The following is a 15,532-nucleotide window of genomic DNA, read 5'->3' as shown; positions in this document are numbered from 1 at the left end:
ATGTGCCAGGAGCGGTCACAAACCGCCCCCGGCACATTAACCCCCGGCATACTGCGATCAAACATGATCGCAGCGTTCCGGGGGTATAGGGAAGCATCGCGCAGGGAGGGGGCTCCCTGCGTGCTTCCCTGAGACCCTCGGAACAAGGCGATGTGCTCACCTTGTACCGAGCGTCTCCTCCCTGCAGGCCCCGGATCCAAAATGGCTGCGGGGCTGCATCCGGGTCCTGCAGGGAGGTGGCTTACCAAGCGCCTGCTCAGAGCAGGCGCTCGTAAGCCAGGAGCAGTGCACGTCAGATCGCTGATCTGACATAGTGCATTGCAAAGTGTCAGATCAGCAATCTGACCTTATAACATGATGCCCCCCCCCCCCTTCCCCCCGGGGGCAATGTTAGAAAGTAAAAAAAAAAATATTTAGATGTGTAAAATAAAAAAAATTCCTAAATAAAGAAAAAAATATATATATTGTTCCCGTAAATACATTCCTTTTTCTAAATAAAAAAAACAATGAAAGTACACATATTTAGTATTGCCGCATCCGTAACAACCCGACCTATAAAACTGTCCCACTAGTTAACCCCTTCAGTGAACACCGTAAAAAAAAAACGAGGCAAAAAACGCTTTATTATCATACCGCCGAACAAAAAGTGGAATAGTACACGATCAAAAACACATATAAATAACCATGGTACCCCTGAAAACGTCATCTTGTCCCGCAAAAAACGAGCCGCCATACAGCGTCATCAGTGAAAAAATTAAAAAGTTATAGTCCTCAGAATAAAGCGATGCAAAAATAATTATTTTTTCTGTAAAATAGTTTTTATCGTATAAAAGCGCCAAAACATAAAAAAAATGATATAAGTGAAGTATCGCTGTAATCGTACTGACCCGAAGAATAAATCTGCTTTATCCATTTTACCAAACGCGGAACAGTATAAACGCCCCCCCCCCAAAGAAATTCATGAATAGTTGGTTTTTGGTCATACTGCCTCACAAAAATTGGAATAAAAAGCGATCAAAAAATGTCACGTGCCCGAAAATGTTACCAATAAAAACGTCAACTCGTCCTCAGACCTCACATGACTCTGTGGACCAAAATATGGAAAAATTATAGCCCTCAAAATGTGGTAACGCAAAAAAATATTTTTTGCAATAAAAAGAGTCTTTTAGTGTGTGACGGCTGCCAATCATAAAAATCTGCTAAAAAACCCGCTATAAAAGTAAATCAAACCCCCCTTCATCACCCCCTTAGTTAGGGAAAAATTAAAAAATGAAAAAAATGTATTTATTTCCATTTTCCCATTAGGGTTAGTGTTGGGGCTAGGGTTAGGGTTGGGGCTAGGGTTAGGATTACATTTACGGTTGGGATTAGGGTTAGGGGTGTGTCAGGGTTAGGGGTGTGGTTAGAATTATGGTTGGGATTAGGGTTAGGGGTGTGTTGGAGTTAGGGGTGTGGTTGGGGTTAGGGGTGTGGTTGGGATTAGGGGTGTGGTTGGGATTAGGGGTGTGTTTGGGATTAGGGGTGTGTTTGGGTTAGGGTTTCAGTTAGAATTGGGGGTTTCCAATGTTTAGGCACATCAGGGAAAAATTTTTGTGAAAAAAAAATATTTTTTTTCATGGCTCTGCGTTATAAACTGTAGTGAAACACTTGGGGGTTCAAAGCTCTCACAACACATCTAGATGAGATCCTTAGGGGGTCTACTTTCCAAAATGGTGTCACTTGTGGGGGGGGTTTCAATCTTTAGGCACATCAGGGGCTCTCCAAACTCAACATGGCGTCCCATTTCAATTTCAGCCAATTTTGCATTCTCTTCCGAGCTCTGCCATGCGCCCAAACAGTGGTTTACCCACACATATGGGGTATCAGTGTACTCAGGACAAATTGCACAACAACGTTTGGGGTACAATTTCTTCTGGTACCCTTGGGAAAATAAAAAGTTTTGGGGGGCGAAAAGTTCATTTTTGTGAAAAAATATTATTTTTTATTTTTACGGCTCTACATTATAAACTTCTGTGAAGCACTTGATGGGTCAAAGTGCTCACCACACATCTAGATAAGTTCGTTAGGGGGTCTACTTGCCAAAATGGTGTCACTTGTGGGGAATTTCAATGTTTAGGCACATCAGGGGCTCCCCAACACAACATGGCGTCCCATCTCAATTCCAGTCAATTTTGCATTGAAAAGTCAAACGGCGCTCCTTCCCTTCCGAGCTCTGCCATGTGCCCAAACAGTGGTTTACCCCCACATATGAGGTATCGGGGTACTCAGGACAAATTGTACAACAACTTTTGGGGTTCATTTTTTCCTGTTACCCTTGGTAAAATAAAACAAATTGGAGCTGAAGTAAATTTTTTGTGAAAAAAAAGTAAATGTTCATTTTTGTTCATTTCAAAAATTCCTGTGAAACACCTGAAGGGTTAATAAACTTCGTGAATGTGGTTTTGAGCACTTTGAGGGGTGCAGTTTTTAGAATGGTGTCACATTTGGTTATTTTCTATCATATAGACCCCTCAAAATAACTTCAAATGTGATGTGGTCCCTAAAAAAAAATGGTGTTGTAAAAATGAGAAATTGCTGGTCAACTTTTAACCCTTATAACTCCTTAACAAAAAAAAAATTTGGTTCCAAAATTGTGCTGATGTAAAGTAGACATGTGGGAAATGTTACTTATTAAGTATTTTGTGTGACATATCTCTGTGATTTAAGGGTATAAAAATTCAAATTTGGAAAGTGGCAAAATTTTCAAAATTTTCTTTTTTTCCACAAATAAACGCAGGTAATATCAAAGAAATTTTAGCACTCCTCCCTCGGGGCTTAAGGGGTTAAAGGGCTTTTCCGATGAACAAAAGTTCATTTAAAAAATTGTGTCTGACTGTGTACCAAACATAACACAGCTTCAGGGCAGGGGAGGAAGCAAAAGACAATACTGACATTACAGCAGGAGATCGCAGAGGATACAATTTGTGAGGTAAAATATTTCTTTAAAACAGTCAGTGAAATATTTTACCTCACAAAATGAATCCACTGTGATCCCCTGTTGTAATGTGAGTATTATCTTTTGCTTCTTCCCCTGCCCAGGAGATGTGGTATGCTCCGTACACGGTCAGACAGTCAATTTATAAAATTAACTTTCGTTCGTGGGAAAACCCCCTTTAAAGTGACCGGTTTTCTCTGCCTGTAGACACGTTGCACATATTCCGCCGGGATCAGCCGAATGATTCACTGCACCTGCGCGTAATTTGCGCAGGCACAGTAAGTCAGACCGCGCCATCTTTGTACAGACAGAGAGCAGCGGTCACATTAAAACTGCGCATGCGCTCCTTCTGTACAAAGATGGCGACAGTCAGTGAATCATTCGGCTGATCCCGATGGCGGCGTTTTCACGACAGAGTTCCGCTGGTGGTACAGCGAAAGAGGCTGAGTGAGTGTGTGTGTGTGGTGCGATGGTGTTCACCTGTGGTACCACACAATAGGTTGGTACCAGCAGCAGTGTCCATCACTTGGGTGTCCCAATATGGCAGTCCGTGAACTTTCTCCGCTTGGAATTCTGGGATACGGTGACATCTGGACAGAACAGGAAATGAATACATTACAAGGCAATTATATAAATAGACTAGATGGAGGCCCGATGCTAGCGCATCGGGAGGGTGGTGACGTGCCGATGGGGGCATGATGCAAAGCCTGCCCCAATCGGCAAGTGACATCCTCCCGATGCGATAGCATCGGGCCTCCATCATAGTATACGGTATTTCCTCCTCTCCTCTGACCATCTCCGCCGCTCTCAGCTCCTTGCACCTCCGCACTCAGGAGCCCCGAGATCAGCAGCGCAGAGAGCAGCATCTCCGGAATCCATCTGCCGCGCCTGCTCTCATCCATGTGAGCGGCGATCAGCACTCTGTCCCACCAACATGGCTGCCGCCGCTAGGATTGTCAGCGGGAGGAGTGAGGGGAGCAGAGGGCTGTGGAGAGGAGTGAGGGGAGCGATGGAGAGGAGCGAGGTGAGACGGGGAGCGACGGAGAGGAGCGAGGGGAGACGGGGAGCGACGGAGAGGAGCGAGGGGAGACGGGGAGCGACGGAGAGGAGCGAGGGGAGACGGGGAGTGAGACAGAAGAGAGGGGAGAGGGGGAGCGGCGGACAGAAGAGAGGGGAGACGGGGAGCGACGGACCGACTGGTACCACCAGTGGGTGCCATCACTTGGGTATTCCAATATGGCGGTCAGCGTACTTCCGGAGCGGCGTGGTGGATTGTGGGATTCGAGGACGTCCAGACGGAAGTGGATGACAGACAATTTAACGTATTTATATAAATAGATACTCTCATAGAGGCTGAACAGGCATATTCAGCATGACTTTCTGACAGAAGCTGTGTAATCATCATCAGTAACTGTGCTAGGAGTTTCTATCCCCTTCCTGTGCAGATCTTCTGTTGTATAGCCCATACAATTTCATCATTCAGTAGTTCTGGTGACTAAGATGTTGACTCTCTGAAGATAATATAAAGGCATGTAATTCTAAAAGGGTCACTATAAGATCACATGACCAATTTAGGAAAAGGAATCCATGAATTCTCAAATAAAAAGGAAGAAATTAAATAAGGCACCGCTATCTGAATTATATCTATAATAGGGAACTAATAATACTAAATAAAAAAAAAAAAATCACTGCTACTTTAACTTGTAAAAATCCATGAAAACAGTATCAACAAAGACACTAAAAATACCAGCTTGCACCACAGAGGTGGCTTTAGTATACAGTGAGACATGGCGGTCAACCAAAATGCTGGTACTGATCATTAAAATACAAGCACCTAAAAAAAGACTGCAGCATTAAAATATAAGAAAACCTAAACGTAATCCCAAGTGTATGCCGTAAGGAATAAAATCGATAAATGCTAATACTTACAACTGTGGTCCTCCTGTGCAATTAGTCTTGTGGTGAATGTCATTCCACGTTATGACATTAGGTCTTCCTGTGGTCATTGATGTCCCAATGGTGAAGGTCAAACGTTGGTCAAATGCTTTCTTAAAGAGTGTCAGCACTTTATTCCCTTCTGGACAATCGGGTAAATACGCCACACGAGTTGTTCCTGGATACCTCACTCCAGGATTTGGGTGCTCTGACTGCAGGAACAAAGTATGAGATGAAGTCTACAGTGGTATGAATAGTACAACATATTGGTTACCTTTCCAAAATACCTACTATTGATTATAGACATTTATTTTACTTACTCATATATCACCATCATATTCTGCAGCACTTTACAAACATCGTCAGCACTGTCCTCGATGAGGCTCACAATCTACATTCCCTATCAGTATGTCTTTGGAGTGTGGGAGAAAACCGGAGAACCTGGAGGAAACCCACCCAAACATGGGGAAAACATACATGACACTGCAGAGTTTGATGCAGTTTTTCAGCCTAAGCCATAAGTGCATTCAAAATGAATGTGAAACATAGAAAAGGACTTCTACTTCTCGATCTTGCTCTGTTCACCTCTGGATTTGGCTCAAAAACTGCATAAAAACTTCAGCGAAATTGTAGGTTAGTGTCACACAGCAATACCAGGATTCACAGAGGCTTTACTGTACTAAATTACGGTAGATCACAATTCTTAACACATTTGTTGTACAGCAGCACCAATACTAATTGTCACAATTAATTTATAAGTCAGATTTATATATGACTTAGGTCTTGGTTACGTGTAAGGTTCCGCACATGTGCAGGTTACTTACAGTACCTAAAGACACATGTTGCTCATCAGTTCCTACTACGAATGTCACACTACAAAGACTGGGAATAGGTCTGGCCCCAAGCTTACAACATCCATTAAACTAGAGTTCTAGTCCTCTTCCTCTCTGAAGAGACAATTTGCATATTTCTCAGAGGAGCATTGCGGCTCTAAGTCTCCTCATCTCGACATGCTTAACATGTCACTCTCCACAAGGGGAAACGATACTTCTTGGACCATCCATTAGAGCAATAGAAGTGGACTCAGAAGCCAGACCGTCCCCTGATATAAGCCATAAGGTCACACAAGTATAGAAAATGCTGGATTCAGGCCTGGACTAGATGGAAATGCAACTGGTCAGATGAAGTCCAAAGAAATACATTGGCCTGCAGGATCCTGTGGTTGTGGTGCTCCAAAAAGTCTCCATGTAGTCAAGGACTAAAGTTGCCATACACATAAGATGTCGGCCAAGCAATCGTTCGCTGTCAGCTCTACCTCACGAGTCCTCCATACACAGGAATACTCAACGTGGTAGAACGTTCCTGTGTACTCTATGAGACAGCCAGTGACAGACTTCTGGCATCGGCTTATCTCCCAGAGGGAAACAGGATGGATTCTTCCCTCCCCAACATAACGCGATCTGTCTGTGGAAAGAAGCTACAATAAAATAGGGCAGAGATCAGCAACCTGCTGCTGAAAACCTATAACCTGAAACTGTCATAACAGCCACCTGACAGGCCATGGCAGCCTCAGAGTGGTTGTCCAACTGCTGGGAACGCTGAAGGTTGCTGATCCATGTTATAGGAGATATTTCAAGAGAGAAATTATAGCTCAGATTACTTTAATCTGGCATCTAATAGTCTAGAAATTTTCACCATCCCGAACAAAATAAATAAAATAATTTTTAACATTTGAAGACAAAATATAATACTGCACAAAAGGACTATTTGCTTGCGGCGATGCTCCATAGACGAAGGTTTGCAGAATCCAAGTGTGAGTGAAAAGATGACCACTTTATTGTAAAACACACATATAACGCATTTCAGTTATAATGAATGAGCCTCCCTCAGATTCCTTCATCATTGGTACCTAATTGAAGCTTCGTTTACAAGAGCTGAAATGCGTTGTACATGTGATTTCCAATAAAGTGGTCATTTTTCACTCCCACTTGAATTCTATGACCCTTCTTCTTGAAGCATCGCTGCAAGCAAATAGTTCATTGTTTCCCATAAGAGTATGCTCAGACTGGGGGTCGAGTTGGATGATTTTGCTTGTCAGACTATGATGGCTTGAAGCTCCTGGAACTCACACTTATGTTTTGGTGCTACATAGAGATGAGCGAACCCTCCGAGAGGGGGAATGCGAGAGAGCGTTTTCCAGCTCCAAATTTCGGGTCCCCATTGCTTTCTGGGATTCGGGTCCTGGTTCAAGTTCAGGTACAGTTCAGGAACCCGAACCAAACATTGGACTAAAGTTCTATTGCACCTGACGAACCCAAACTTCCACGGGTCCGCTCATTCCTGGTGCTACACCTGAAGTGAAAGTTGTGCCTACTTACTGCACAACGTTAAAAGGTGAGTGGAGGACCACACTGTCTGTATGAAATTATTTCTGTTCTTTGCAAACTACACTTAGCAGAACCCAAATGGCAGAATTAGCTGAGTAAAGCGGACCAGTTATCTCTCCTGGCATGTCTTCACTAGGGTCTATTCATATTCTCCATGAAATATTAATACTCCTCATTAATTTATCATAGAAATCCATGAATGTTTGTCAACTATCTTTATTGCCTTATTGAAAAAATGAGCAAGTACGGATTGACAAGGCTACAGTTAGGTGGATTCATAACTGGCTCAGTGATTGTACTCAAGGAGTGGTAATAAATGGTTGTACATCCAATTGGAAAAGTGTTTCAAGTGGGGTACCACAAGGCAGTGTTTTATTCACAGTATTGTTCAACATTTTTAGAAAATTATCTAAATAGGGGAACCAAAGGTAAACTACGGTAATCAAATTTGCAGACGATTGAAAGGAGGGATAGCTAACGCTAGAGAAGACAGAGAAAAGATTCAGAAGGATATAGATAAGCTTGAACAATGAGGAGTGAATAATAGAATGGTATTTAACAGGGAGAAATGCAAGATTCTACATCTGGACAAGAAAAAAGACAACTACATCTATAGAATGGGAGGAATAATAGAACTAAACAACAGCACGTGTGAAAGACACTTGGGTATACTAATAGATCACAGACTGCACATGAGTCAACAGTGTGGTGCAGCAGCAAAAAAGGCAAACACAGATCTAGGATGTATTAACAGAAGCTTAGAGTCTATATCACGTGAAGTAATTATCCCCCTCTATTCCTCCTTGGTCAGGCCTCACCTGGAATACTGTGTCCAGTCCTGGGCACCACATTTTATACAAGACATTGAAAAACTGGAGCAAGTTCAGAGAAGAACTACCAGGATGGTAAGTGGACTGCAAACTATGTCCTACAAGGAAAGGTTAAAGGATCTGGGAATGTTTAGCTTGCAAAAAAGTAGGCTAAGAGGAGACTTAATAGCTGTCTACAAATATCTGAAGGGATGTGTAGAGGGATCATCATTATTCTCATTTGCACATGGAAACACGTGAAGCAATAGAATGAAACTGAAAGGGAGAAGATACAGATTAGATATTAGAAAAAACTTTTTGACAGTGAGGGTGATCAATGAGTGGAACAGGTTGCCAGGAGAGGTGGTGAGTTCTCCTTTAATGGAAGTCTTCAGAGACATCTGTATGTGATGGTTCAGTGAATCCTGCATTGAGCAGGGGGTTGGACATGATGACCGTCGAGGTCCCTTTCAACTCAAACATTCTATGATTCTAAATGGGTAATTCTATTCCCCTTCTCAATAGTGTGCATCCCTACATAGTCTACTCTAAGGCTTCATTCAAACATCAGTTTTTCACGTGTGTCACATTCACTATTGTCTATGGTTTTCCTTTAAGGAGACGTGTACATTTATAATCAAAATCATGGATGAAACTCTCCCATTCAATGGGTCAGTGAAAAAAAAAGTGGACAGTACACAGATGCCCACCATGTGCGGTCTGGTTTTTACAGTTTAGGGCTTGTGAACACGTTGCACATTTGGTGTGTTTTTGCCATTCAGATTTGCTAGTAAAACCTGAAACAATCCTAATGCCAGCAACGTGAAAAAGAAACGTGACGTGTCATGTACACGTTGCTTATTTGTGACTTGCAGGTTTGGTGGAGAACATAATCTGCAGCAAGTCAATTCTCGGCACATTTTTGAAACGCTTTTTTCACCACTGACATCACTCAAATCAGTCAAAAACGCATGGCAAAAACGTGCCTTTTCCTGTGGCATTTTTCCTGCCAAGAGCTGCAGAAATTTCTGCATCCATTTACTCATTGTGTGCACATAGCCTCATGTGAGAAAACTGGCTGCCACACTGTTGGTAAAAATGAACTGTGACCAAGCACTGATGAAAATCTCATCCAAAGCACTGATGGATGAAGACATACACTGCGTGCACTCGAGTCACAATAACCATGGAGAGAGGGTATTAAACGCTAATTGTTCACGACCTTGGCCGGAGGGTGAGGGTGAAGTCACTTGTATTTGGACAAGGCATGTGCATCTTCCTTTCCAAGTACTCATCTCACAGTTAACCATTTCAATCCCGAGGGTGCGTCGGCTTCTGTGGTTCTCAGTTGTCACTACAAGATCTCGTGAAGACGACCGAAAAAATCAGACAACTGCTATCAGTCATTTTGACGGACAGCACTCGCCCCATGTTATTCAACGAGTATGTGACTGCACATGTCTAATTTTTTCCTCAGACCACTTGGTCCGAGGAAAAAATCACAGCATGCACAATTTGGCTCCAATAATAATTGGGTCACACTCTGATCAGAGCGTGATTAGCATAATCAGACCGATTTTCTCGGATGACAGAAAAATGGTTGTGTGGCCCCAGCCTTATCAATATGTGAAAGGTTAAAAACTTACTATATTTTGTATTTGCCTATACAGTGGGATACATCTGCCCTTGACAATAAAAGTGACATATACCCAATGTGCCCCTGTATTGCCACTACAGTCTATGGGCAGCTTGACAACGCACCAGAAACAAAAGAACAAGATGTCTCGCACGCAGATATCACACTATGCTGCTGCCATATTGCAGTGTAATGTATGTGAAAGCGGTCACCCTGTGATCTGCAGGCTGTCGTGGCCATGTCAAGCAAGATGCAAAAACAAAAAAGTCAGTTGGATTTTTTGCAAGTTGCTTGTCACAGTAAGTATGGTGCGATGTTGAAGTGTCATAGTTTGTCCTTCAGATAAAACTGTGTTTCAGGATAATCTATCAGACAGTTTATAAAGTTGGGAGGCCCAAACACATCAGATAGTGCTCTGTAGTTGGCAAAATAGAAGACAGAAACCGTAATAAACCACTTCTGTCTTCTCCCTGGGATCTGCTCCTGCTTTATGGGACATGTAAGAGCTTTAACCCAGTGCTGTAAATTTACAATAGTCTGAGCTTAAGGTTAGACTTCCATGTTGAGGTTTTTTGTGCAGTTTTTGAAGTCATAACCAGAAATGGATCATAAATGGAAGACACTTCTGATTTTCAGCTTCAAAAACTGCATCAAAATCCTGAAGACCAAACCCTAGAGGCCAGAAACAAGTCCTGTAAATACAGTGGGTACGGATGGTTTTTCTTTTTTAATAAATTTGCAAAAATTTCTACATTTCGGGGTTTTTTTCAGTCAAGATGGGGTGCAGAGTGTACATTAATGAGAAAACAAAATGAACTTTTCTGAAATTACCAAATGGCTGCAATGAAACAAAGAGTGAAAAATTTAAAAGGGGTCTGAATACTTTCCGTACCCATTATATATGGTGCTTGGTCATTTTCAGATTTTAATAAAATTCAAGCAGCTGTTTGCTATTTTGAAGTGATAGCAACACTTATGATCTTGCTGCCAAGAAAAGGAAGAAACAGGCCAAAATCAGTGGGTGAGTGAGAACATTGATAACATGTTTTTTTATGTACTTTTTTGCATTCGGTAATTGATTGTCCGGCTAATCCTTGGGATAGGTCACTAATATCGGACTGGTGCGGGTTTGATCAGCTGTTAACAGCACTGGTGGTGGCCAGAAGTAAACAATGACCAGTGCAGTACAGCACAGCTCCATACACTGTGTAGTGCTGATAACAGCTGATCGGTGGAGGTGCCAGGTTTCGCGGACCCCTTCTAAATTAAACGCGACAGGCAGTGAACTTTGCTTTTCTCCTTATACGTTCCCATGATGAGCTTTTCTTGAGTTTTTAATGATGCAGATTTTCTGCACCCATTAAGTAAAATAGGTTACTTGTAGTTTTTCTAAAATACACAGCGTAAAAAAACTCATCCTGGGAACCTAGCCTAGCCGTAGGATTTTTTTTTCAACTGTTTGCTACTAGAAAAAAATAAATTGATCACTGAAAATGAAAATAACTTCATACTTTGCAACCAGTCTATTAAACTGAAAGACCAATTGCAATGAGCTCAAGCATCATGGATAGCTAGTGACCAAACCATTACAGAAATGGATTTACCAGCTCCAATTAATACGTAGCGGATAACAGCAACGAAAAGGTCACGTTGTTTTTGGGGTCTTGCATTATGTATCATTTGTTTGCAAACACTCAACCAACTAAGCACTTGACATATCTGGGCAGACACAACTGAGATCAGTCCTGGAAGCAAAGAGCATGTATAAGTCATTACGGAAGCACTCAGCCAGAAGGGCATTTCCACTTTAATCAACTTGATCAAGTGAATTAGTTTCACAGCACGATTATAGACTGCAATATTCATCAAAACACCAGAGCTTTACAATTATACAGAAGAACCCATTGCTTTACAGAAAACTGGTCAGCCGGCCTGGTTCCCCTAAATCGCCACCATGTCTCTACTCCATCCTATTTCTCCATTCTTACAATCCCCTTCTTGTAACTTTACGACATTTATAATCTTTTAAAAACTAGTTTCCTTCTGCGCTTTCGTTTTGTAAATGACTCGAGATGTTCTGCCTCCCTGGGCATACGGAGAGAAGAGTGTCCACAATGGTGAGCCGTCTGCAAACAATGTCCTATGAGGAACGGTTAGAGGATTTGAGATGTTTAGCTTGCAAAAGAGAAGACTTATTCTCATTTGCAGAAGGAAAGACTAGAAGCAATGAGATGAAACTGAATGGGAGGAGACAGATTAGATATTAGAAAAAAATGCTGACAGTGAGGGTGATCAACGAGTGGAACAGGCTGCCACGAGAGGTGGTGAATTCTCCTTCCATGGAAGTCTTCAAACAGAGGCTGGACAGGCATCTGTCTGGGATGATTTATTGAATCCTGTACTGAGCAGAGGGTTGGACACGATGACCCTGGAGGTCCCTTCCAACTCTAACAATCTATGATTCTAGGGCAAAGTCAGTCAATCCAGGCAACTAGCATATGTATATGCAGGCCTAAAGGCTCTCCTCCTGACAGATGTGCATTGACTTTCAGCAATACTTCTGATCAGAGATGCCTGGCAGCAGCTTGCTCCCCTCTCCCAATTGAGAACATATATGCAGACTTTGTTAAACTGAGTGTGCATGTACAGGTCTGGCAAAAATTAAGAAACCACCACATCAAAACCCTGTCATGGGCAGCCCAATCTCCACACCTGAATCCAATTGAAAACCTCTGGAATGTAATCAAGAGGATGATGGATAGTCACAAGCCATCAAACAAAGAAGAACTGCTTACATTTTTCTGCCAGAAGCAGTGTGAAAGACAGGTGGAAAGCATGCCAAGACGCATGAAAGCTGTGAATAAAAATCATGGTTATTCCACAAAATATTGATTTCTGAACTCTTCCTAAGTTAAAACATTAGTATTTTTGTTTCTAAATGATTATGAACTTGTTTTCTTTGCATTATTGGAGGTCTGAAAGCACTGGCTTTTTTGTAATTTGGCCATTTCTCCTTTTCAGAAAAAAAAATACAAAATTTATTGCTTGGAAATTCGGAGACATGTTGTTAGAAGTTCATAGAATAAAAGAACAATTTACATTTTACTCAAAAATCTAATATATAAAGCTGAATGTGTGTGTGTATGTGTGTATGTCCGGGATTGGCATCTGCACCGTCGCAGCTACAGCCACAAAATTTTGCACAGTGACACATCGGGACCCCGAGAGCGTCATAGGCTATATTGTGAGGCAAAATTTTAACCCCGCGCGTTCCAATTCACCAAACAATTTGGCCCTTATCTACATAATGGGGAAAAAGTGAAAGGAAAAGTGTTGGAGGCAATTTGACAGCCAGGAGGAAATGGCATACAGATATATACTATACACAGGGGAGATGATATACACGTATATACTATATACAGGAGGAGATGACATACAGGTATATACAGGAGGAGATGACATACAGCTATATATTATATACAGGAGGAGATGACATACAGGTATATACTGAGGGGAAAATAAGAGGTGTGAGGTGAAAATGAAGAGGTGTGAGTGCAAAAGGAGAGGAGTGAGGGGAAAATAGTGGAGTGATTGGAAAAAGACAGATGTGAGGTCAAAATGACAGGTGTTGGGGGGGAAATGAGAGACGTGAGGGGAGAAAATGAGAGGTGTGAGGGGGAAAATGAGGTGTGTGGGGGAAAATGAGAGGAGTGAGGGGAAAATGAGAGACGTGAGGGGGAAAAAGAGATGCGATGGGGAAAATGAGAGGCGTGATGGGAAAATGAGAGAAGTGAGGTGCTATAACTAACAGTTAGTTACTATGCCTGGGCAACACCGGGCTCTTCAGCTAGTATACCTATAAAGAGAAAAATCAGACAAACTGTGCAGTGGTCTCTTAATTTTTGCCAGAGCGTATATGGGGGGTGTTTGGGAAAAATGGCTGTTATTTTTTTATTTATTTATTTTTTTCATAATATATCTACAAAAATAAGTAAAACTTCTCTTACCCCTTGAATGCCTGGTGGGAAGACATACTGGATGATAATCGTTCCATATTTTTCATAACTAGGAAGCAAAAGACTGGAGTCCTTGGAAACTAACATTCTACCATTCTCAGGTTGGTTGCCCACAAGTTGCCCATAGAAGCGACCACACATTGGGCATGCTTTCTTTACTTGCAGAGCCCTGGTGATGCAATCCTCACAGAATGAATGCTGGCATTTCTCCAGGGTTTTTATGTTTTGGATCTCACCCAGACAAATGGGACACTGGTTCTCTCGGTCATCTTCTGCCTCTTCTCTTCGGTGGTCACGTGAATTCCCATGACTACCACTTGCTCCCCCACTGGAACTTGGTAATCCCCGGCTGCTGGTGCTTTGCTGACCTCTGCTATACACATTGCGGAGATGGAGCTCGCCCCCATGCTCACTGTTCTTATCCGTGTAAGCCATGCAACTTGAAATCTGATGCTGTTTGCAGGATTTCTTTAATTCTTTCTCAGTATCTTTTAGTAAAGATTTTAGAGCCTTTCTGACAAGTGAAATATTATGGGCAGTAACGTGGCTGTCAAAAGACAACCGCAGTACGTAAATCTCAGAAGTTTCACCGTCAATCAGGATGCGAACTCCACTGTCCTCTCTGAGTCGGTTCAGTTTGGATGGAGTCTCTTTGTTGAGGAAATCCCAAACTGGTTTATGAACTGTGACTTTGTTCTTCGCGTTCCCTCCGCAGGCTGCCATTCTGGACAAGACAAAGGAAACTTTAAAAAAAAAAGAAGAACAAGAAATTAGCACAAAGCTGAATAAAACGAACACAAAAGAACCCACAACGCTTACCAGTAATAACATCCTGACTTTACTGGTTTTACATGGGTTCATACTAATCACTGTATTTCACAACAAGAAACCTAGTACTGATACATTACCATGGTTTGTTTTCGTGGATTTAAGACATATTGCCCCATATTACCTCTCTATGTGACTGTAGACCTGTGAATGCTGACACTGCGCACACTACATGCAGTCAGGATTCTCTGGTGCCAGCGCCGAGAGTGGCAAGCATGTGATTTGCATTCACGTGGTCAGATGCCAACTAGGCGGGCACAGCCTCGCTCAAAGCAATTGTATTTAGTCAGCTCAGATACATCTAGTTGGAATGTGGCCAGGAGTATGCAAATCACATACTTAGGGTCAGAAGACTGCTTGCTTCCGATGCCAGAGACTTCTCACAGCACTGAGTACAAAGTGAGGATTCACAGGTCTGCAGTAACAAAGTGACTGCAGACTTGTAGCTTAAGACGGACGAAGTGACTGCAGACTTGTAGCTTAAGACGGACAACCCCCATAATAATACGTATTACAGATTCTCCTCCGACACTTGCAAGTACAGCCGCCCTCAAAGACTGCACAGCTCTCCTGTCCACAAATGACCACTGGTGAAGGAGTGACCAGACCTGTCCATCAACCTCTTTCAATTGGAAAATCGGTTTCCTGCTGTATGCACAATGACTTATAGTTTCCTAAGGTGCCCATAGAAATTAGATGAATGTCAGCTCAACCTAGCAATTGAGGAAGGGGTGGATGACATGACGACCATGTTTGTGGGGGAAGGAAAGATCAGGAATGTTGGCTTTCAATATGTTCGAAACATTGTGCAAGGTAATGGAAGGGTTGGACGTGTTGAATTTCAGTATGCTTGGTCCTTTGTTCTCAGGAGAGATGTCATTGTCAGAGAAGTCTGGCACCAGCACCCGACGCTCTCTCCAAGCGTGCGGGAGTGTGAGGATGTTGTC

General features: G+C 42.4%; 1 protein-coding gene across 11 annotated transcripts in view; it reads right to left on the bottom strand.

Annotated features, from left to right (window-relative positions):
- Nucleotides 1-15,532, bottom strand: part of DTX3 (deltex E3 ubiquitin ligase 3) — a 97,982-nt gene that overhangs the window by 13,725 nt on the left and 68,725 nt on the right. For all 11 annotated transcript variants that reach the window (XM_077297754.1, XM_077297763.1, XM_077297761.1 and 8 more), the window contains 2 exons: nucleotides 13,749-14,500; nucleotides 4,904-5,121 (listed from right to left, as the gene is read on the bottom strand). In XM_077297754.1, coding sequence (XP_077153869.1) covers nucleotides 4,904-5,121; nucleotides 13,749-14,500 — 970 coding nt within the window. The remainder of the gene's footprint in view (nucleotides 1-4,903; nucleotides 5,122-13,748; nucleotides 14,501-15,532) is intronic.

This window comes from Ranitomeya variabilis, chromosome 3, assembly GCF_051348905.1.
Source record: "Ranitomeya variabilis isolate aRanVar5 chromosome 3, aRanVar5.hap1, whole genome shotgun sequence".
Taxonomy (NCBI): Eukaryota; Metazoa; Chordata; class Amphibia; order Anura; family Dendrobatidae; genus Ranitomeya; species Ranitomeya variabilis.
The sequence above is the reverse complement of the archived record's forward strand: the minus strand, read 5'-3'. Positions and strand labels throughout refer to the sequence as shown.